Source organism: Achroia grisella, unplaced genomic scaffold, assembly GCF_030625045.1.
Source record: "Achroia grisella isolate CSIRO2021 unplaced genomic scaffold, CSIRO_AGI_Agris_v1 utg592, whole genome shotgun sequence".
Classification (NCBI taxonomy): domain Eukaryota; kingdom Metazoa; phylum Arthropoda; class Insecta; order Lepidoptera; family Pyralidae; genus Achroia; species Achroia grisella.
Window position 1 is genome coordinate 1325311 of NW_026712955.1, and position 23281 is coordinate 1348591.

Consider the following 23281-nt stretch of genomic DNA (forward strand, 5'->3'; position numbering starts at 1 on the left):
TATAAAAAACTTCACATCTCCACTCGTAATGTCGGTAAATTATTTTATTTATTTATTTTAATTTTAATTCGGATTCATCCATATTGTGTTAGTAAAAAAATGTAACTTATAATATACAGATACGTAGATATATTTAATTCATATATCTGTGTCCACGTCTAGAAGCACTGGGTCCACAAGGCAATGCCTCTGGAGCGTACCAGGTATATTCGCAATAGTTTTTAGGATGCTGTTTGAGCTCAATGATGCAGCTCTTCTACGCATTATGGCTTCAAATTATGGATTTCCGAGTAGATTATTTTATTTTATTTTATTTATTTATTAAAGGAAAACCAAGGCTTAATTATAAACCAAGAAAGATCCATAAGATGTCAAGTGAAATATAAGTAAGTTTTTAAACTAACCGGTTGAGAGAACCCGGGCGGCGGATTCACGTATTGTTCTGGTTGGCGCGCGTACTGGTCGGGATACTGCGCGTACTGCTGCTCGGGGTACTGTCCGTACTGTTGATGCTGCTGGTGCTGGTGCTGCGACTGAGCAGGCCCGGCCAGCGGCACGTGCTGTGGCTGCTCCACGCCGAATATCGGGTGCGTTATTGGCGCTTGGGGCGCTGATACCTCTGGCTTTGGCTGGGGATATTTACCATACGTGATAATATTATTTTATTGAGTATTTTAGTTTAGGCTATTCTTTTTTATGGACGATAATGAAATGGTGCACCCGACTGCGCTACCAGTTTACGCTGGCGGGGCACCAGTGGAGGATGCTAAGATGAGTATGAAGTAAGGTCAGTTAGCCCATCGTGGCAATTTCACCAGGAATTTATCACGAAGGTTTCCAGGGGGAACCGCGTGGAGGTCAACCTAACATGGTATATTGCTAGCAATAAGATCAACAGACCATATTATTAACAATCCCTTTCCCTCTATTTTACCGTACTGTGGGTTCAACTGAAAATCAGCCCTGGAAACTATGTTTCCAGCATTATGCTGAGTTGTGGTCCACATTGACTCTGTTAAAGTGTAAAGTGTTCCTTGTATTTCTTAAGTTGTTACTGTATAAAATGAGTTAATAAATTATATTCTATTCTATTTTAGACTATTCTTAGGTGCTAAGACATGTAGCACTGCGACCTACATAAATTGTGATCGCCCTATTTCAAAGTTCGCTATATAGACCCGCCAGAATTGAAGGATATTAGGAGGAGCCTAGGAGCGATGGTTTGTTATCTCCTCATGATAATTAAGGAAATATTTCGTTTATGCATGAATGGGTTACGAATATTTCGTCTATACGAGACAGTATTATTTTGCAATCCTAACATTTCACTTAAATTTCTGGATCGTGTAATGTAATGAATTATTGTATAGAAATAAAAAATAGTTGTATGTTTATCGCACAAAAATTATATTAAGGATATTTATAGTCCCAATTGCGGTAGTCTATCGAGTGTAATGTGTGTGTGGATTATGTTTGTGTATTTAAACGGTTGTCTTAATTTTGAATAATAAAACAAGAGAAAATATAATATTTGTAACATTTCTCAAACATTACAAAAATTAGTTCAAATACAAAAAAAAACACTCAACAAAGGTTAGATATAACGGATAGAATTCTGAATATCAAATATAAGGAATCAATCCATATAACACACACATTGTAAAACATAAGGTCGAAATTCCAAACTCAATGAAAGCATATAAAATAGGTATGTCTTTATGTAACACGAACATAAGACTAAGTGTTTTGACCAACTTTAGCATGCTAAAATGTGTTTAAGAACATTCACATAGAGTTCTCATAACGTTTGTATTAAATGCCAAGTTATTAAAAATATTGAATGATTTATAATGACGTTTGCAGAAGCACGGATTGATGGGCCGGGACAATGTGCTCCATCTAATATGATTGAGTGCAATGATGGCTCGCTCAACCATCATACTCGTGAACGGTTGCTGCTAGTGGGGACTGGTTTAGAATATCTCCCCACAAATCGTATTGTCTAAGCTCATATAATAGTTTATTCCTTATGTTTTAATTTTTATGTTATGTATTCAATTCATTATAAAAATGTATTCGACTGAAGGACTTGTATCCATGGTCATGAATAAAGCATTATTAAAAAAAAATTGTCTCACAAAAAAAAAGAAATATAGTTTGGAATGCATGATTGTTTTTAAAACTTGACAGATAATGCATACGTTACAGATTTGTTTATGAATGCTCTGACAGAGTATGCGTGCATGCTACCTCGTCCACGTGCCGCCTATGGTCAATGATACCGCCCCATTGTCGGGTGCCCGCGTGTAAAGCCGACATCTCGCACTGCGTTATGTGCTACACATACACACAAACATTTTTATAAACTACCCTCCGATCGATCCCCCACCCAATTCAAATGAGGATCGAAATTACGACGGCCTGAGCCGAGGTTCGAACCAGGGATGTTGCGGATGGAATTTTATTTACATCCGCGGATGCGGATTTTTTACGTTCACATCTGCAGATGCGGGTGCGGATTTAGATTTTGTTTACAAAAAAATATACAGGTGCAGAAATAAAGTAACGTAAAAATAGAATGGTTTTTCATACACGATACATCAATAACATCAATAACAAACGCGTCGAAACTTCGCTCCTATTGGTCAATGAGCATGCGCTGATTGGCCCCACGCAATTTCTTTCTTGTAGCAACTTGTGCAACATCCGCATCCGCATGCAATTCCGCATCGATTATTGCGGTTGTCTAAATTGATGCGGAAGTTCCGCATTTGCGAATGCAGATGCGAATATTAGATATCCCTGGTTCAGAACCCTAGCGATGCCCTCAGACTAAAGTCGTAACCGTCAGGCGGGAGTTGGCTTTCAGCCGCTCCATAAGTCCTTCCGCGGGTTTGTAGTGATATCTGCACTCGCCCCCTGTTGTTCTAGCTATAAAGGCCAGCTGCAGCCAACAGCATTAGAACAGCTCGAAAGAAAAAATATAACTATTACCAATAATTGTCAAAATTTTACCTCCACATACATTAAGTAGTTTAAGCAATCAGTTGAATCATTTAGCCGTCATTCAATAATGAACTCAATCTATTATAGCTTGAGTTCAGTATTGAATGACTAATCATATTTGATGTAACATCTTTATTATATCTTCTTTAGGCATATAGAAGAAACATTCCTAAAAAAACTTGATTTTTACTACAACAAAAACGTAGTACAACCTTCGGTTGAGTTATATTTTTTTATCGAATTAGTTGATATTATGCGGAAGTTCATTTCGTTACTTAATGCATTAATATAAAAATATTTATTATAGTTTTTATTATAAATGTCATACAAATATACATAATTCCTCAATATCAATTTTCCTAGTTGATGAATTAGGACACCATGGTCTCTCTTGTATGAGAAGTGCTGGTCGAATACCTCGTCATGCCATGATCAACACTATTATACATAGAGCATTGGCGACGGCACAAATACAGGCAGTACTAGAGCCTAGTGGCATTGTCTGCGAAGACGGGAAACGGCCTGATGGTATGACCCTGGTCCCGTGGAAACTCGGAAAATGTTTAGTATGGGATGCCACGTGTGTGGATACATTGGCACCAAGTCATGTGTCTGGATCGTCCTCTCGTCCTGGCACGGCAGCAACACAGGCGGCAATTTTAAAAGACGAAAATATACGAATCTGGAGGGGTCGTATTGGTTTTTACCATTTGCCGTGGAGACGTTGGGCCCATGGAGCCCGGAAGCCAAATTGTTTTTGACATATATTTCAGCGCGGCTCCTTGAGGTTACTTGTGACCCGAGAGCTGGTAGCTATTTTGCCCAAAGGCTAAGTATGGCCATTCAAAGAGGCAACGCTGCCAGTATCTTGGGTACGCTGCCTCGATGTGCCGCGTTGGATTACAATGATTGTTTTTTGTAATTGTTTATATAGAAAATTGATATTGAGGAATTATGTATATTTGTATGACATGCATTAATATTATTTTGTTTAATTCCGCTATCATTAGCATGTGTGGGATCACAAATAATTTCAGTGCGGATGTCTGACCACCGCTACGAAGCGATACAACCTTCTCAATCAAATTGTGACCGTTATTAAATCTACTTTTATAGCAAGACGTGTTTCACCTCTCTCTTCTTACTATACAACTACCATATGGTAATTATTAGTAGTTATGACGTGTCGAGTGGATTGAGTAGTCATGCTCACTACAATGTCCAGACATGTGGCGGCGTTATGGGCCGGGTCATTGGGCTCCCTAATATATGGTCGAGCGCAGTGATGGCTGGCTCATACGTCATACTCGTGAACGAGTGCTGCTTGTAAGGACTGATCTGCTCTAATCACTACGACTGTTTTAATCCTATTGTGTATTTAATATCTGAAGCTAATAAATTGGTGCTAGTTGGTGATTTATATTCACTCGTTTCGAATTGAAAATGCAAAATTACAATGATTATTTAAAAGAGCAACATGCAAGTTTTTTGCTCGTTCTTCTTGTGATGAGACAGCTTTCCGAATGAGCGGTAGATTAAAAAAATTATAACTATGACTATTCAAAAATGTTTAAATTATGTTTATTTGAATAAATGATTTTGTATTCTATTCTATTCTACTTCCATATAGCAAAACGTGCTTCGCCTCTGAATAGGCATCATCAGTTATTGAATAGACTTCCGATATAACTTGAAAGCCTAGTGTTGACTGTTCGGCGGTCTGTTTGGTCGTCCATGCTAATGGTAGCGAAATTAAACAAAATAATATAAATTCATTAAGTTGGTAATACGGATTAATTAAATTAACTGACCTTAGGTTTAGCCGACAACATCGGTGGGTCGTTCCATCCAGGCGCTACGGGTTTTTGCACTGCTTGTTCCTGGTTGTTGTAATACCCGCCGTTTATAGCTGGATTAACCTGGTTAATTGGATTCGCTGGATTTAATTGGTTAACCTGATTATATGGGTTAACCGGGTTTAATGGGTTAACCGGGTTCAATGGGTTAACCGGGTTTAATGAGTTAACCGGGTTTAATGGGTTAACCGGGTTTAATGGGTTAACCGGGTTTAATGGGTTAACCGGGTTTAATGGAGTCATCGGGTTTGAGGGGTTTGTAATATTGGGTGGATTTATGGAGTTGGCAGGATTTACAGGTGCAAAACTGGATGGCACGCTAGCGGAGCTGTACTGGTCGGGCAGGGGAGTGTTGTAGTTGCCGAACGAGGACTGCGCGGGGTTGTTGAAGCTGTACTGGTTGTACAGCGGCGCCGACTGTACCGATGGGTCCACTTTGTATTTCGACCGAGATGTTATGCCACCTGTAAAATATATTATATATTATTTGTATCAATCTGGGAGTTTATTATGTATTAATATACATATGTGTGTATTTACAAATACTATACGATACTGCAGGTGGGTTACAAGTGAATTGGAATATGCTTGGTAGATTTAGAATCCTAAATACAAAACCCGGTAACTAGTCGGAGTTTCCCTCTCTGCTAAACGATGGACCCGGTATACAACCTCTGACCTAATACACTTGTCAACCATTTCGCAATCTGTTAAGATTGGCAATACCAGTGGCGTGGCGACAGCCTTTTACCACTGGTTAAGGTTGGCAATACTGGTGCGCATATGCAATCCGTGAGAGAGATATTGCATCATCCCGCTGTACGCGCATTATTTTTTTGTAATTTAAATTTGTACTGCCATATAAAGTAATAATAATAATAAAGCGAATGAGAGGTTGCCGTACTATAAATACGAGCCCCATCCGGTCCTCGAAAGCGACAGCGTCAAGCTCTACTGGGCCGATCCATCATCACGGACAGGACCGTTCTTGCGAACAAACCTGATATCGTGGTGATGGATCGGGCACTTACGAGGGTGTTTTTGGTGGACATCACCATACCGCATGACGGGAACCTCATGAAAGCCGAAACTGAGAAAAAGAGAAAGTATCTCGACCTGGCTCACGAGGTGACCGAAATGTGGGGGGTGATGTCCACCGAAATCATTCCAATCGTTATGTCGGTGAACGGTCTTATCCCAACCAGTCTGGAACAACATCTCAGACGGTTGGGATTCCGGGGCGGTTCACTCCCGGGAAAGATGCAGAAAGCGGTGCTGTTAGATTCTGCCCGCATTGTACGCCGGTTTCTCTCCCCGGGGCCCTGAATCCCGGCCGACTGTGCTTCTGCCGGGGGTATGTTGCCATCTCCTCTCCTTAAGAGGGGAGATGAGAATTTTTGGGAAAAAAAAAATGAATAATAATAATTCAGCATTACAGTATTCTTATTTAATATACAACTTAAAAGTTAAAACATACTAGTAACGCTGAATGTGACTCCCACTCAGCATTTATACTGTAGTATAAATATCACAGCGCTGATTTTCAGTGGGGCCACCACACACAGAGAACGTAAAAATAACAAAAGAAAATAAAACGTTAAGATTAAAACCATTTTATAAATTGTTAATATCCTATTGTAAACTTGTGCATAAAGACAATATACCTGTCTTATTCAGTCTACGCAACGATCCCACTCTGCACATTAAAACTGCAAATTTAAAAAGAATTGATAGTAATGTAATTAAAATAGAATCGAACCGGACTGCGGGCCCACGCTGCCCGGACGCGGCGGCTGAGTCGGTTGGTACTGCGAGTGTAGCGGCTGCGGCTGCGGCGGCGGCGCGCTGTGTGGAGAGTAGGCGGCCACGGACGCCTGCTGCCACGGCTGCGGCTCGTACCCTGAGATCCAACTCTCCATCAATTACCCTGCCTACATACTAGCCGTGCATATATATACGCTATTTGTATGTATATGTATTTAGTATTCATATAACATCTAATTCGCTTTTTATAGTGCGCCACCTACCTTTCTCTTAACCAATATTTCTATCTCCCTGGTTGTCTGTAAGAGATTGCTTTGAGCGATTAGGCCGACTTTTGTTTGCACATTTTTCTTTTTTCTTTTTTTGTAATTATCTGTTTCTTTTATTCACAGCTTAAACTGGTGTTTAGTACCGAGGACGGGACATGCCAAGTCTGTCGTTACTTTATTATTATTATTTGTAAATTTACTGCCATAGCTCAGCTTTGGCTTTAAGCCAAGAGACTTCTAGATTTTGTATAAGTAAAAAAAAGGAAATGATCTCTAACTAATGCTAATTCATAAGAGGCAAAATATTTAATACTCAACTATCGAATTATATATATCCATTCCATAATCATAATCCAACCATTAAATTAACAAGGATTAGGCAAGCAACGATCACCATAGAAACCGTTACGCACTCAATCTTTGTGCAATCAGATAATCAGCGAAATTTTAAGTTTTTTTCTACTAATATCTCAACTGAGGCACATGTTTTATGTAATTACTAGCTGTACCAGCGACTTCGTCTTTAAGTTAACAAATAAATTAGAGAATAGAGAATTTAACTAAAATAGCCTAAGTTAATTACATCATGTTTTTCTAACCTGCCAATAAAAATCCTATCAAAATCGGTCCAACCATTTTATAGATTAGCTGGAACAAACTGACATAACAGACTTGTTTAAACAGACAGACAAACAAATTGACGTTAAAAAAATGTAAAAATGTTATTATATAAATATATGTATATACGTTTTTCAAATTATCATTATTTCAATATTACAAACAGACACTCCAATTTTATGTATGTATCGATTATTTAGAAAGCAAAATCTCTTTATATTAAACTTTGAAATGAGGGCTGGCTTCCGGATATGAACATTAGTACGTACGTAATGGGTGCGCGATACTGACCTTGTGCGTGCGAGTACGCGTGCGTGACGTCACGGTGCGGCAGCGAGCCGCGCTTGTGCAGCCCCCGCGCCCCCGCACCCGCCCCCACCCCCAACTATTATGTATCTGTGGTAAGTTAACCGAGGGCCCCCGCATTTTTCTTTCGCCGCGCGCGCGATATTTACCCGCATCCCGCCCTATACTCCAGTTTTTTTGAATATTCCTCATGTTGCTGCGGGGGACGAATGTACACTATGAGTTTTTCAAATTCATGATATCTTTATTCATGTAGGTCTATTACAGACTCTTATGATATGTTAAATCTACCATTACTTCGTTCATATACTATACTGCTGGTAGACTACTGGTAAGCATCTACCAGTAAAGTTTTTAAAACTGTTTTTAAATCCGCCCCTGGTATCTGGTATCTGGTATCTGGTATCTGGTATCTGTGGGCAGTACCTGCGCGAGCCCGAGCGCGGTCCGCAGGCGCCCCCGCAGCGGCGCCGCGCGCGCGCCGGCCAGCGCCCGCAGCGCGGCCTCCAGCTGCCCCTGGTATCTGGTATCTGGTATCTGGTATCTGGTATCTGGTATCTGTGGGCAGTACCTGCGCGAGCCCGAGCGCGGTCCGCAGGCGCCCCCGCAGCGGCCAGCTGCCCCTGGTATCTGGTATCTGGTATCTGGTATCTGGTATCTGGTATCTGTGGGCAGTACCTGCGCGAGCCCGAGCGCGGTCCGCAGGCGCCCCCGCAGCGGCGCCGCGCGCGCGCCGGCCAGCGCCCGCAGCGCGGCCTCCAGCTGCCCCTGGCTGGCGAGCCGCAGCGCGTACTCGTTCAGCACCGACTCCAGCTTGCCGCCCTCCTGCACGGTATCACGTTCATATCTCGGATGTACTTTTGTAATTAAAAACTCATTTAGATCACTATTTAGCAACATACGCGAGTTATGTGATATTGACAGATAAATGCTTCAATCGACAATTACAATTGTATGTATTGTATGTATTGAAAATAAGATAATCATCTATTATAGGACTTAGGGACTGGCACAAAATATCTGTTATATACACAAATCAAATTATGTTTGACACGAATAATGAATAATAAAGAGAATAAATAATGACCTGCACGGGGCGGCCCCTGACGGCGGCGGCCCGCTGCACGAGCCGCGCCAACTCCGGCAGATTGTCCGCACCGGCAGCGCCAGCTCGCGCCCAGCGAGCAGCTAGCGCGTCCGCACTCATTCCGCACAGGTAGCACACCGTCGCAGCCTCCGCCAGCGCCGGGTCCTGCTCCGCCGACAACTTGTCACCTAACATTTCTGTGTACACATTCAAACATTTAGTTCCCTTATTCCACCAAATTCATTTTTATACTACAGAATGGTAATGATAATTTAAAGGGTTTAATTTAAATAGTGTATTACATATGAATGTGGATGGTTAGAGCACCGAAAAAGAATTGAATGGACTGTGTTAAAGAAAATATCACAAAAAAGAGGGAATAAATATGAGATGAATGCGAACACTTATTAAAGAAAAAGTTAAACATTCAAACTCAAAAGAATGCGATAAGATAGGAGCAGGTGATGATGAAATAGCAATAGTGGCATATATTATTAAGGTAATTTAGACATCTGCGTATGTAGGGAACCTGCAGAGATGGGGTCCAGTAGTCGGAGTAGCGGTGGACCAACATCGATCGCGTGACTCCGGGTCATGGCGTTCGACGAGGGACATTTTGGATTTTATGTGAGTAGGAGTCTCACAGTATCCGCTATCGCTAAGTAAAGAAAAGGATACCTGCGTAAGTAGCGAGGTCGTCTGGGTCGCAGTGCGTGAGCAGCGCGGCGAGGGTGGCGCGCCAGCAGGCGGGCGCGGCGCCGCGCACCAGCCGCGCCCAGCGCCCGCGCAGCACGCCGCCCGCCACCGCCGACACCGCGCACCGCGCGCCGCGCCGCACGTACGCCGCCTGCACCGCCGCCACCAGCCGCGGGCTGCCTGCGCACCACAGTGTACACGGGCGTGACCACGACGGCGCTCCCGATATTAGGGGGGAATTGATATGGACTCAAAAGTTATCCGTGCTACTAGAGCCGGAGTTGGAGCGAAATGTAGAGTTTGCAGTAGTCAGGGAATTGTGACTACTACGTCGGCCGATAGTCCGGCTAGTAGGAGTAGGCAAATCTTTCTCTTCGACTTTGTCTGTCTTCGTCTTTTCTTTTCTTTGTCTTCTTCTTCACTGTCTTTCTGTTTTGTTTCCTTTCTCTTCTTTGCCTACTGGAAGCCAAGTCCGGTGGGTGCTTAACTGCGCAGCCGGACCGCACTTCGGTGCAACTGGCTTCAAACCATAAACCTGCACTGGGTGTCGGTGATCACGTCTATCGACCCGATGTAGGAGCGGGGGCTTGGCTTAATCGCCCGGGGGTGCGAGGAGCTAACCTCTATAAAAAACCTCTTGTTTAAGCTCGGTGCCCGGCGAGGGACAGGTCGTCCTGTAAAGCACGCTGCTGGAATTCATTTCGGCTAGCGTATTCCCCAGGGCGTTTGGGTCGGAGGAGTAACTTCGGCTGCGAGGGCACCACTTTCTGAGAACTAGCCGCACTCAGTCGTATGAGGCCGCAGTTAGGTATAGAAGCTCTGCCTACTGTGCAACTTTCTCCACAAGTCGTGGCATCAAGAATGGAATGTGAAAAAACAAAAACTTATGATGAGGTGTCCGAAAAGGACGTAGCGAAGATGGTGTCCTAGAAGGACGGCGTTCAGAGTTTCCGAGAAGGACGTCATTCAGAGTGTCCGAGAAGGACGGTGTTACTATGAAGGAGTGCGCGGTCGTGTTGACACGGACGAACGGAATGAATTAGGGGAGGCAGGCCCCAGCCGGGAAGAAATCTCGGATTTGGAACTATGGGCCAGAACGGACTTAGCGGCAGACCAACTTGGCCGTAGGGCAAGATCTAAGGCTCTTCGTGGGATCGACTGCGGTTCTTCGCGGGCGAGCTCGTGCACAGGCCTGTCAGATATGGATCTAGACGAGACATTGCCACCGAGGCGCAAAAGGTGCCTCTCGGAGGCCAACTCGGATGAGACATCGGCGTCGGAAAATCGCCCACTGAAGGAAGAGAGAAAGAAGGCAGCCGGTCCCAAGTCGTGGATGTCGGAGCAGAAAAGAAAGGAACTCGAAGCCTTCCGCCACGAGTTCTTCGACGGCGGAAAAGATGCGCGGAAGGAGGAGGCTGATAAGGTAATCGGCTTGCGGTTCTCGACCATACGGCGGACATTGAAGATGTAATCCGGAGCTCCGGAAACTTGAAAGTCCTTTAAAGTCCATGAAGGAGGGACTAACAGCAAGAGGTGGCTTCGCAAGCTTCGCACCGCAAAAGCGGCCGGGCCGGCGAAAATGGCGGATGCACCCCAGACCGAGGAGGTGGGCACTTTTAGAGCCCAAATTATGAGGGACGTCGGCGGCACTGTCCGCACAATGATTGGGAATATGATGACCCGATTTATGGAAGAGGTGAGGAAAATGATAGACAGATCCCCCCTTCCTAGCGTAGTCCAAACCGCACCAGCGGCACCAATCTTGGCACAGTCCCAAGACGCAGTGGCCTCTCAGCCCGCTCCAGAAGTAGGAGGCCGTGATTCTGACCCCCAAGACCAAAAAAGCGGACCCAAGGCCCAGACCAAGAGGGTGCGCAAAACTGTGCCCCAGGGACAATCCCTCGCGGTGGATTCCCCGGCTATTCCAGCCACATAACCCGCAGCCGGGAGCTTATCATGGGCTAAGGTGGTGAGGGGAAATAGGGGGAAGATAATCACGGTCCCCCAAAATCAGGAGACGGCCACCGCCACTCAGGCGGCAAAGAAGGCTAAGGAGACGCTCAGGAAGAAGGTAAGTCCGCCGCTCCCTGCAAAGTTACGGCTACCCCGCTCTGCGGCGGTAGTCATAACCATCGGGGAAGCGGCTGAAAAAGAAGGCGTCACTTACGCCAACATCCTTCGAGATGCCAAAGACAAAATTGATCTCCGCCCCCTCGGAATAGACGGCTTGCGGATTCGACCTGCGATAACTGGGGGGCGGATACTGGAAGTTTCCGGCACCGCCAACGCTGAGAAGGCTGACGCTCTGGCGTCTAAACTCCGGGCTCTAATCCCGGAGGATGTGGCCAAGGTCTCAAGGCCCTCAAAGACCGCAGAAATGCGGCTCATGAGCCTGAATGACTCAGTGATGCCGGGGGACGTCGCCGCCGCCATTGCGCGTGACGGTGACGGGGCCGAGGATATAAGGGTCGGCGAATTGATAAAGAGCAGTCCTCAAGCCCTGGGGTCTTGTTGGATCCGCGGCCCAGTGGCGGTCATTAAGGTGACCACGGAGCGGCAAAGACCGCTGCGGTGTTTCCGGTGCCTGCAGAGTGGGCACCCTAGGAGCCAGTGCACGCAGGTGGAGGACCGAAGCGATCTTTGCTACCGATGCGGCGAAATGGGCCATAAAGTCGCGGTGTGCGCCGCAGCCCCAAAATGCGCTATTTGCGCGTCGCAGGCCCGCCCGGCCGAGCACTGGGCGCGAGCAACAACTGCACCCCGACACAAGGGAAGGGAGGGAAACGGCCCGCCTCACAGGCTCCAGGCCGTAGGAGTGGCGCAGAGGAGGTTTCCCTCCTAGCGAGCAAGGAGGCAGCTCGCTACCGGGCCGGGTGACCCCCGCGGGGGAGGTCCCACCCCACCGCACTAGGCCCGAAGTCGCGCGCATGTCCCCGCGCGCCCTCCCCAGGGAAGACGGGATAAGTGGTGGGTTCCATAGGGAACCCGCAGAGATGGGGCCCGCTATACAGTGGGCCACCGCTGTCGGAGTCGCGGTGGACTAAATTCGATCCCGCGACTCCGGCATATGACGTCGAATGAGGAACATCTTGGAGTTTTTAGTGAGTAGGAGACTCACAGTACCCGCTTGCCGACAGATGTTGGCCGATTCTCAGACCTACTCAATACGCTCACAAAATTTCATGAAAATCGGTCAAGCCGTTTCGGAGGAGTATGGGAACGAAAACTGTGACACGAGAATTTTATATATAAAAAGATTAAGATATATAAGACTGTTTAAATAAGAATGTAGAAACTTGTATTTTTAAACGTACAAGTCTGTAAATCAATTGTAAACACATAATTGTAATACAGCTTACCCAAAGAAGCGATTATGAGAGCATCGGCCATTCTGTCAGCTTCCAGACACAATTCCGCTGCTTCCTCCAAATTACCGCAGATGAGAGCACGACAAATTAAACTAGTAGAATCTGTAACAACGGGTATAATAAATAGAGATTACGTATGCGAAAGAGACATCGAAAAACTCTCTTTTTTAAAGAATATTTAGATAAGATAGAGAGAGAAATAATAAATACGAAAGTGTCTAATGAAACCTCGCACGTTTAAATTTTGCGTCTCATTGCGATCATATGTACGTGCCTACGAAGTAGTTTTGTAAGTACGAAACGAAGTAGAAATATTCTCAATTGGATAATTCAAATAAAAAGCTACTGTCGTCCAAACGCAATACAATACAATTTAACTTGCGTCTTAGATCGACGTTTTCGTCATTACAAAGATATAGGTCATATGTGTCGTATCATTTCATGTCTAAAGCATTTTACTACAAAAGAAAAAACTTCAAATTATTAACAAAAAATTATTAACACTTCTTATGTTTTTGAATCTAACTATAATATATTGTGCTTAATCTAATGGTAAGTGATTGTTGCTACTTATGAGCCTAAGAGAACTACAGGTTTACTGGCCTTCTACGAAGAAAGGTAGGTAGAGGAGGATAACAAAGATTAAGACCCTATTTTTCCTTCTACGGTACACTTAAAGTGCTATCACTTAGCGTAGGTATTCTGTGGAAGTGTGGTATACCCTGTATTTTTTTATGTTTTTATGATAATAGAACGCCTGCGCTAACGGTTTACGCTGGTAGGGGGCACCAGTGAAGGATGATAAAATAAGCATGAGGTTAAGTCCATCCCATCCCCATCGTGACAAATTCACTAGGAATTTATCACGATGGTCTCCAGGAGAAACCGTGTGAAGGTCAACCTACCATGGTACTTTGGCAATGAGATATCCTGCATTGAATCGGCCTATTCCATAGATATAATAAATGTTATTCTATTCATCTTATATAGAGTAGTTCTAGCACAGTTTATTAATTCTACAAATTGAGATAACATACCTTCACCATTTGGTATAACAACATTCTCAACAGTGGGTTCGTCATCCAGATCCACGTTCGAAAGTTTCCTCTCCAGAAGTGTCTCATTATCCTGCAAATATATTTTGTAGTACATATATTCACTACATATGTACATACTTCATAGTACATATATTTTAATATAAGAGAATTCATTTAACGTATCGTATATTGTCAAAAAATAAATTCAAATAATTTATTCGACGACCTCGGTGGTCTAGCGGTCTAGCACACCGCTTTACGTCCGATGGTCGCGGGTTCGATTCCTTGCACGGCACAAACATTTGTATTTATGAGTATGATTGTTTGTGTCGGTCTGGGTGTTTTATATGTATGATATGTATGTATTTAAGAAAAAAAAATGCTATGTATTTGTATCAGTTATCTAGTACCCATAACACAAGCTTTAGCTAGCTTAACTTGGGTCTAGATGGCGCTGTGTGAATTGTCCTGAGATTGTTATTATTATTATTATTCATACATGAGTGTGCCTGCGCTTTCACCCACTTTCAATTTATAGACTATATCAGCGGTTCCCAAACTTTTTTGTGTCGTAGACCCCTTGCCATATTTTTCGGTTTTGGGTAGATCCCCCATTCTTACCTAGTATTGATTTTTTATAAATTTCTACCTGTAGTAAAGTTTAGTGTTAAAAACATAAAGTAAAAGCAACAAAGTGACCACTGTCTAGACCACTTGCAGTTTGTCATAGACCCTGGGGGTCGATATAGACCACTTTGGGAATCACTGGTCTATATGTTATTCTGATCCATACAGTAGTTTTTGCATGAAAGAGCAACATCCATCCATCCATCCATACTCCATATTCATTCATAATTTAAGAGCCACGCTCTTGTCGGTGGAGCTCTTGCCACTTTCCACCATCTTCCATCATGCTCTTTAAATGTCGACACGACACGAATACAATTTTGTCTTTCATTTGCTTGATGTATACCTTGGTTTGCCCCTCCCTCTCTTTCCTTCTATTTTTTCCTCAATAATACTTTCATAAATTAATTTCGTGACGTATCAAGTGTCCTATCTGCCTTTTGTATTCAATGCCTTTTATTCACCTTGTGTAATACAATTCAATATGTTTCTACGTCTTCTTTACAAGTCGATAGGTTTATATTTACTACTAGCCCTTCCCGCGACTTCGTCCGAGTGAAATTTAACTTTATTTTTCTAAAATAGAAGTAGCCTAAGTTACTCCTTACTATATCAGATACCTGCCAAAAAAAAGTCCCGTCAAAATTGGTCCAGCCATTTCAGAGATTAGCCGGAACAAACAGACAGACAGACAAAAATTGAAAAAAATGTTATTTTGGTGTATGTATCGTAATTATGTTCATATGCATGTAGTAAAAAATTTTATTTCAATATTACAAACAGACACTCCAATTTTATTTATATGTATAGATTTGATCACCACCCACCTGACTGGAGTCGAGGTCCTGCGTGGAGTCAGGCTCTGCGCTCTTGAACTTTGAAGGTATCTCATCTTGTCTGTAACCTGTATGGTAAAAACGAAATATTTATTTATTATTCACTAGCTACACCGACGGTTTTACCTGGACGAATATTATAGCCAATGTGGCATCCTTATCTATAATCTACATTACTGTAATGCGACTTCAATTAAACCTTTAATAGCAGTTTGTCCGTCGGTGCAACTGGAGCCTAGCGAGTGTGGGTGTTATACCAATTTAAATTGGATTATTCCTACTTCATATTCAATATTATGGATGGAGTTGAACAATTGATTCGATGAACTTTTCTTTTCGGACTACTCTAATGCTGTTGGCCGCAGCTGGACTTTACAGCTTCACCGGACGATAGGGGGCGAGTGCAGATGGCACTCCAAACCAAGGAAGGACTTATGGAGCGGCTGAAGGCCAACTCCCGCCTGACGGATACGACTTTAGCCTGAGGGCACCGCTAGGGGTTCGAACCTCGGCTCAGGCCGTCGTAATTTCGATCCCCGTTTGAATTGGACGGGGGATCGATCGGAGGGGGGTTGTTAGAGTTTCAGTAGATAGTTATCTATATTATTATTTGCGTACAACATCAAATAGGGGATTGTTAGTAATGTGGGATAACCCCTGTAACGCGAAACCATCGTGATAAATTCCTGGTGAATTTGTCACGATGTTCTCGCTCATCTTATTCTAGAAACCGTTAGCGCAGGCGGGTGCACCATATATATATATAGTTTTTATGTTTCGTTTTTGAAACTTCATATATATTTTATCACTTTATTTTTTTGTACCTAAAATTGAAACCGATCAGTAAACCTAAAATACACGAGTGTAATTTTGGTTTATAGTTAGTTAAATTAGTTGTGATTTTATAAGCGTTGCAATACTTACCTAACAAATTGAGTGCTTCAGTGCGGAAGGTGGGAAGGAAGTTGGCGCGCAGGAAGAACCACGTGTAGCGCTCGTGCTGGTCCGTCGCCGCGTCACCCTGCTGACGGCAGTACCTGCAGGGAGGGGGACATGTAACATCCGTGGAAAATCCAGAAAAGTAAGATATCATGCCTCTATTTTGTAATTTCACTGATCACTGCACCCTACAAGCGAATACAGCTTACAAAGCAAGCTGTTTGGTGGCTGAAGTAGGTACAACTGAGATACCTACGAAGTTTTTAATATATATTAAAAACTTTTGTGTTATATAATATATATTCTTATAAACGAATAATTTTAATGCAAATGAAGTTTTTACCTCTTTGACGTTTTGACTCGTGACTACGACTAGTGTAACTTAGTTGTGGCAAATACCTTATTAGCCATAAAATTATTTGTGTTAAGACCCGGTTAATTATGTAAATAATATACATAAATTGCATAAATAACTATGTTTGTAAATAGCCTTGGTTTTCCGAAAATAAATAAAAAATAAATAAATAAAAAAATTATAATATACTTTTGTATACAAATTTCGTATAGTGCGAAGAACTGAATCCGTCACCATCCGAAGCCGTTAGCCCACTGAACTGTCTGTACGCAAAAGTGACTGACATAGTGATCTATCAACGCACAACCACTGGACGGATCGGGTTGAAATTTGGCATGCAGGTAGACATTATGACGTAGGCGTCCGCTAAGAAAAGATTTTGATTAATTCTACCCCCAAAGGGATTTATCCCTTTGGGGGTAAAATCAAAGGGGATGAACTTTCATCCCCTATTTTAATAGGGGATGAAAGTTCGTATGAAACTTTGTCAATTTCAAACCGATCGGGCTGAGACTTCACACGCATAAACTACTACGCATACGCTACTATGACGTGAGCATCCCGTAAGAAAGGATTTTGATAAATTCCACCCCTAAGGGGATAAATTAATGCGAGCGAAGCCGCAGGCAAAAGTGAGTATGTAAATATTTAGATAGAGTGCTCACTCAGCGAGCGCGTGGTGCGCGGTGTCGGCGGCCAGCAGCGCGGTGAGTATGTAAATATTTAGATAGAGTGCTCACTCAGCGAGCGCGTGGTGCGCGGTGTCGGCGGCCAGCAGCGCGGTGAGTATGTAAATATTTAGATAGAGTGCTCACTCAGCGAGCGCGTGGTGCGCGGTGTCGGCGGCCAGCAGCGCGGTGAGTATGTAAATATTTAGATAGAGTGCTCACTCAGCGAGCGCGTGGTGCGCGGTGTCGGCGGCCAGCAGCGCGGTGAGTATGTAAATATTTAGATAGAGTGCTCACTCAGCGAGCGCGTGGTGCGCGGTGTCGGCGGCCAGCAGCGCGGTGAGTATGTAAATATTTAGATAGAGTGCTCACTCAGCGAGCGCGTGGTGCGCGGTGTCGGCGGCCAGCAGCGCGGTGAGTATGTAAATATTTAGATAGAGTGCTCACTCAGCGAGCGCGTGGTGCGCGGTGTCGGCGGCCAGCAGCGCGGTGAGTATGTAAATATTTAGATAGAGTGCTCACTCAGCGAGCGCGTGGTGCGCGGTGTCGGCGGCCAGCAGCGCGGTGAGTATGTAAATATTTAGATAGAGTGCTCACTCAGCGAGCGCGTGGTGCGCGGTGTCGGCGGCCAGCAACTCCGGGAGTATGTAAATATTTAGATAGAGTGCTCACTCAGCGAGCGCGTGGTGCGCGGTGTCGGCGGCCAGCAGCGCGGTGAGTATGTAAATATTTAGATAGAGTGCTCACTCAGCGAGCGCGTGGTGCGCGGTGTCGGCGGCCAGCAGCGCGGTGAGTATGTAAATATTTAGATAGAGTGCTCTCTCAGCGAGCGCGTGGTGCGCGGTGTCGGCGGCCAGCAGCGCGTCGAGCATGGCGCGGCGCGCGCGGCGCAGCGGGCGCGCGCGCACGCCGCGACGCAGCACGCGCACCGCACGCACGCGCGCGCGCCGCCGCCTCCGGCCCGCTCGCACAGAACGTCACCAGCTTGCCGCCGAACTGTTGACAACATATTGTTTTATTTATTTATTTAATTCAGCCTACGTGGCCCATCGTATCGGTCGGCGGTGAAGACGCTGACGCGACAGTCGCAGCGGGCGCGCGCGAGGCATGCTCGGGGGCACGACATTGGACACCTTGGATTCATACTAGGGTTCATTCGAAATCGTTGGGTTTTGTTCGCGCGCGGCGCGGCGCGGGGGGGCGGGGGGCGGGCGTACTCACCGCGAAGCGCGCCGCGACCGGCCGCCGCAGCCAGGCGGGCGCGCGCGGGGGCAGCGCGGCGCGGGCGGGGGGCGCGGCGGGGGGCGGGGGGCGGGGGTACTCACCGCGAAGCGCGCCGCGACCGGCCGCCGCAGCCAGGCGGGCGCGCGCGGGGGCAGCGCGGCGCGGGCGGGGGGCGCGGCGGGGGGCGGGGGGCGGGGGTACTCACCGCGAAGCGCGCCGCGACCGGCCGCCGCAGCCAGGCGGGCGCGCGCGGGGGCAGCGCGGCGCGGGCGGGGGGCGCGGCGGCCAGCGCCGGCAGCGAGCCCAACTGCGCGCCGCCGAATGACTCTAGGATGCTGCTCTGTGCCGCGCTACTCTGTACAAACAAAACACTCACGTCACAAAGAGTCTTAAAATATTTGCGTCACTAGTTGCAACTGAAAAGATCGCTCTCCAATTGCAACGAGTGACGTAAACATCTACCGAGCCTCCGTACGTACGACACAGGAAGGTACCGACCGTGGCGGGTGCCCGTCCGCCCAGCAGCTCCAGCACGGTGAGGTCAGCGCCGCCGGCGGCCAGCAGTGCGGGCGAGCGCGGGCTCCAGGCCGCCTCCAGCGCCCACTGCTGCTGCTGCCACACCTCCGTCGGCTGCGCGCCGCCCTGCACCCACAAGTTTACTTACACCATCAACATTACAACAATCCGCTAACTTTATAGTCTGCGAGCCAGAAGTCAAGACTTCTAATAGGGTTAAAAGTTGTATTATGGAACGAAACCAACAGAAATAGACTTTAAACAGCAATTTAAAATCTATTTCTGTTCTTCTGTTGGCAAATCACAAATGTAAGAGCGTGGTATATGAATGAACGAGGTATCTCACGGCTTGCGTGTCGTTGGGGTCCCAGAGCAGCAGGCGGCCGTCCTTGGCGGCGGACAGCAGCAGCGCGGGGTCCTGGCGGCACCAGGACAGCGCCAGCACGCCCTTGTGGTGCCCCTCCAGCGTCGCCAGCGGGGACGCCGCCAGCCTGCCCCCACACAATCACACTTCTAAACACAACCCACACAGCATCATCTAATCAATAACACCTATCAGAAACTTTTATAGTTTCGGTACAACACGAACATTGATCCTTCGAGCCGGATCTGAACCAACGACTTATGAATTTACAGTTTCGGTACAACTCGAAGGATATTACATTACATATATAAGTTGCAAAATATTGCACGGTAAGTGACATGAGGTACAGGTAGTGCATATATAGAGGAGAATGAGATGAGTAGGTAGTAGAGTATATTACCTCAAGTCCCAGAGCTGTATGACGGGCGCGTGGTCGTCCTCGGAGGCGATGCAGAGCTGCGTGGCGACGGACGGGTGCCACGCCAACGTGCGCCAGCGGCTTCGGGACTGGGTGTCACTGTAACATCCTCACTCATTACCTACCTAACTTTCCTTTACTTAAAAAAAAATAACTTCCCTACAATAATTATGTCATGTACTAATACAACAAGTATTGATATATAGTAAACACACACATACCTCAATTTCATGATTGGTTCATTCTTCCGTAAGTCCCATACGACGCATCGTGTTGTGAATGTCGAACCAAGAATGTGTTGAACCTAAAATGTATGAATAATCAATTAGTATGCATTACTATAGACATTATAGAAACGATGTATTTACAACAATACGACTAGGTTTGAAACAGCGTCAAAATATCGGGAGATATTCACGCATTTCAACTTAAAAATGTAAAATTACATGCAAGTTTCGTGCTCGTTCCTCTAGTGTTGCGACTTTTCAAATGAGCCGTAGATTAAAAAAAAAAGGACGATTATTCAAAAGCGCTTCGATGTAAGTTTATTTGAATAAGTGATTCTCTTTTTCTATTTGTTCTTGAATAATATTGTCACGGTACATATCCCGTTTACAATAATAATTGTTATTATTATACGACTCGAACGAGTATCCCTGGACAATTCACACAGCGCCATCAAATCTCAAGATAAGTATAGTGTTATAGGCACTAGACATCTGGTACATAAGCGAAGTGACCGTTAATTATATACATAAAGTATATAATTAACGGTCACTTCGCCGGGCCGTCAAATACTTCACCATTATAATTACATAAAAAAACGTCAGTACAAATTTGAATTCTAATGGATTTTTTTTTGTTTTCCATGACTTGACATGACTTTACAACAGTTTAGCACAGCATTAGATTCCCTCGAGAAGGCTGGTCAGGCATCTTGAAACAATTTATGAATAAATAATTAGCTTCGTACTCAGAAATTAAGAGGTTTAAATTAATTAATTATTGAGTGTGCGGATTAATGAATGAGTTAGTGAATGAGTGTGTGGATTAATGAATGAGTTAGTGAGTGAGTATGTGGATTAATGAATGATTTAGTGAATGAGTGTGTGAATGAATGAATGAATAAATAAATTGACATACCTGTTGATTCCATGCGAGCCCCTGCACATGATCATACGGCTGGCTTCTGTTGCCCGGCGGCATTGGCTGACTGATGTGGTTTAGGTCCCACACAAAGATCTCACTCTCAGACGCTCCAGATGCGAGCAGGTTCTTCTGGTATGGATTGATATCCAGTGCTGATACATTGCCTGTTAAATTACATTCAAGAACTATAATAATATATCAAGACAATTCACACAACGCCATCTAGTTCAAAGCTAAGCAGAGCTTGTGATATGAGTACTTGAAGACAACTGACAGAAGCACATAGATTCAGTTTTTTTGTAAATATGTACATAATATTTCCAAAAAAAACTATTACTGGTTACTAAAAAACTGATATAAAAACGTATTTTTTTTTTTACATACATAATATACTTTGGAAGCACACAAACCAATACAAAGAACCAAACTCATGAATATAAAATGTTTGTACTATTTGAGGAATCGAATCTGCAACCATCGAAAAGTAAGGTAGTGTGCTAAACCGCTAGAACACAGAGGCCATCAGCTCATATAAAAGCAGCATTTTCTAATTTCCCACTTTATAATGCTAAAAAATACTTATTCAGGTTTCTTGCATTATAAGATATTCAAATACAAATAGCATTTATTCATGTAGGACATTTTAACCGCTTATGAACGTAATTTTTTTTATATTTTAATTTTTTCCCTACCGTCCAGTTCAGTCCAGACCCAATTGAGAAGAACTGGCTAGAAACTCAATTGAATTTTTTTAAAAGCCAGTTCATTTACAATTTCTCTATATAGGTAGTCTATGTCTAATTAATTGAAAATCCCGTGCATGAACAACTATTGCCATGCACGCTCGTCATTACGATACTGATCATTTCTAGTAAAAACAAACTATAGAAACACATTCATAAAAAAATAGTACAATGTGGGAGATAAGGGGTTATCAGTAACTGGTAACTGAATAAGTTATTGTACATACATAATAGAAATAGAAATCATCTTTACGCAAATGAAATTAATATAAACATTTTTGAATTTAAAGTCATATTTTTTTATTCTATCACTCATTATGAACGTAAGACTCATTGGAAGAAGAATATGCAAGAATAATAATCTAACTAACCAGCAACCAATTGGTAACTGAATGAGTTAATGTACATTCATAATAGAAATAGAAATCATCTTTATTCAAATAAACTTTACATAAATACTTTTGAATTGAAATAGTCATATTTTTTTTTATTCTATTACTCATTCTTTGTTTTTTTTAATATGATTTATTTATTTCTCCTCACAAACATAATGGCAACAATACATGTAGTATTTTTTATAGTAAAATACTTAAATTTATTATTTTAATTGAATTAATAAATCATATTAAAAAAAAAATTCTGAAAGACTCATCACGAGAAGAATGTGCAAAAATAGTAAACTAACTGACCAGCAACCAATTATCATTTATATATATGTATAAGTAAATAAAATTGATGTCTTTTTGTAATTTACCGCTTTTAAATGAATGCTAATGAAATTATATTATTATATCTGCATTTGGATAGTGCTTATATTAAGTTTTTATTTCAATAAAGATTATATTTATTTATATGTCTAGGGTTAATTAAAAAAAAAAATATATATTTGTCTATATATAATCTCTGAAGCAGCTAGATTCTTCTGACAAGACTTGCACTATATAATGCAATATATTTATTTTTCTCCACAAAAACATAGATAATATAAAATGATGCAGAGCCTTATAAAAAAATTTAATAAGCTTTCAAACTAGCCATATTTAGCATAGTACACCCATATACCGCTAAGACCGTCTATGCTGAGCCAGTAAGTCAATCAACAAATGTTATCCTTTATGCGGGTAGTTGCCGCTTACATTTTGCTACTCCACTGTGTGCATTATATGTATACCTTCTTTTATATTTTCACTACTGTTTAATTTTGTATACGTTTATATTTTTATTTTCTGACGTTAAGTGAATTATTTGTAATTCTTAATGAGAATAAATATCTAAAACCTAAAACTTCTAAGGATAGAGAGCAGTATAAGGAGTAACTTAGGCTACTTTTATTTTAGTTATGTTATATAGCAATGGTCATGAGCTGACTCTGTCAGGTATATCAGTCATTCATGTTAAAACATTTTTATCTGTATTAATAACTAGCTGTGCCCAC

At 43.6% G+C, this 23281-nt stretch overlaps 1 protein-coding gene across 1 annotated transcript in view; it reads right to left on the reverse strand.

Annotated features, from left to right (window-relative positions):
* LOC131848797 (protein transport protein Sec31A) overlaps window positions 1–23281 on the reverse strand; it is a 31877-nt gene that overhangs the window by 5794 nt on the left and 2802 nt on the right. The window contains exons 4-21 of the mRNA XM_059198734.1: window positions 21098–21267; window positions 20176–20258; window positions 19937–20053; window positions 19519–19663; window positions 19155–19298; window positions 18758–19011; window positions 18180–18386; window positions 16395–16507; window positions 15462–15538; window positions 14008–14098; window positions 12962–13072; window positions 9585–9782; window positions 8907–9103; window positions 8246–8644; window positions 7805–7898; window positions 6622–6762; window positions 4818–5326; window positions 405–629 (exon numbers count right to left, since the gene is read on the reverse strand). Of these exons, the coding sequence (XP_059054717.1) occupies window positions 405–629; window positions 4818–5326; window positions 6622–6762; window positions 7805–7898; window positions 8246–8644; window positions 8907–9103; window positions 9585–9782; window positions 12962–13072; window positions 14008–14098; window positions 15462–15538; window positions 16395–16507; window positions 18180–18386; window positions 18758–19011; window positions 19155–19298; window positions 19519–19663; window positions 19937–20053; window positions 20176–20258; window positions 21098–21267 (3275 nt within the window). The remainder of the gene's footprint in view (window positions 1–404; window positions 630–4817; window positions 5327–6621; window positions 6763–7804; window positions 7899–8245; window positions 8645–8906; window positions 9104–9584; window positions 9783–12961; window positions 13073–14007; window positions 14099–15461; window positions 15539–16394; window positions 16508–18179; window positions 18387–18757; window positions 19012–19154; window positions 19299–19518; window positions 19664–19936; window positions 20054–20175; window positions 20259–21097; window positions 21268–23281) is intronic.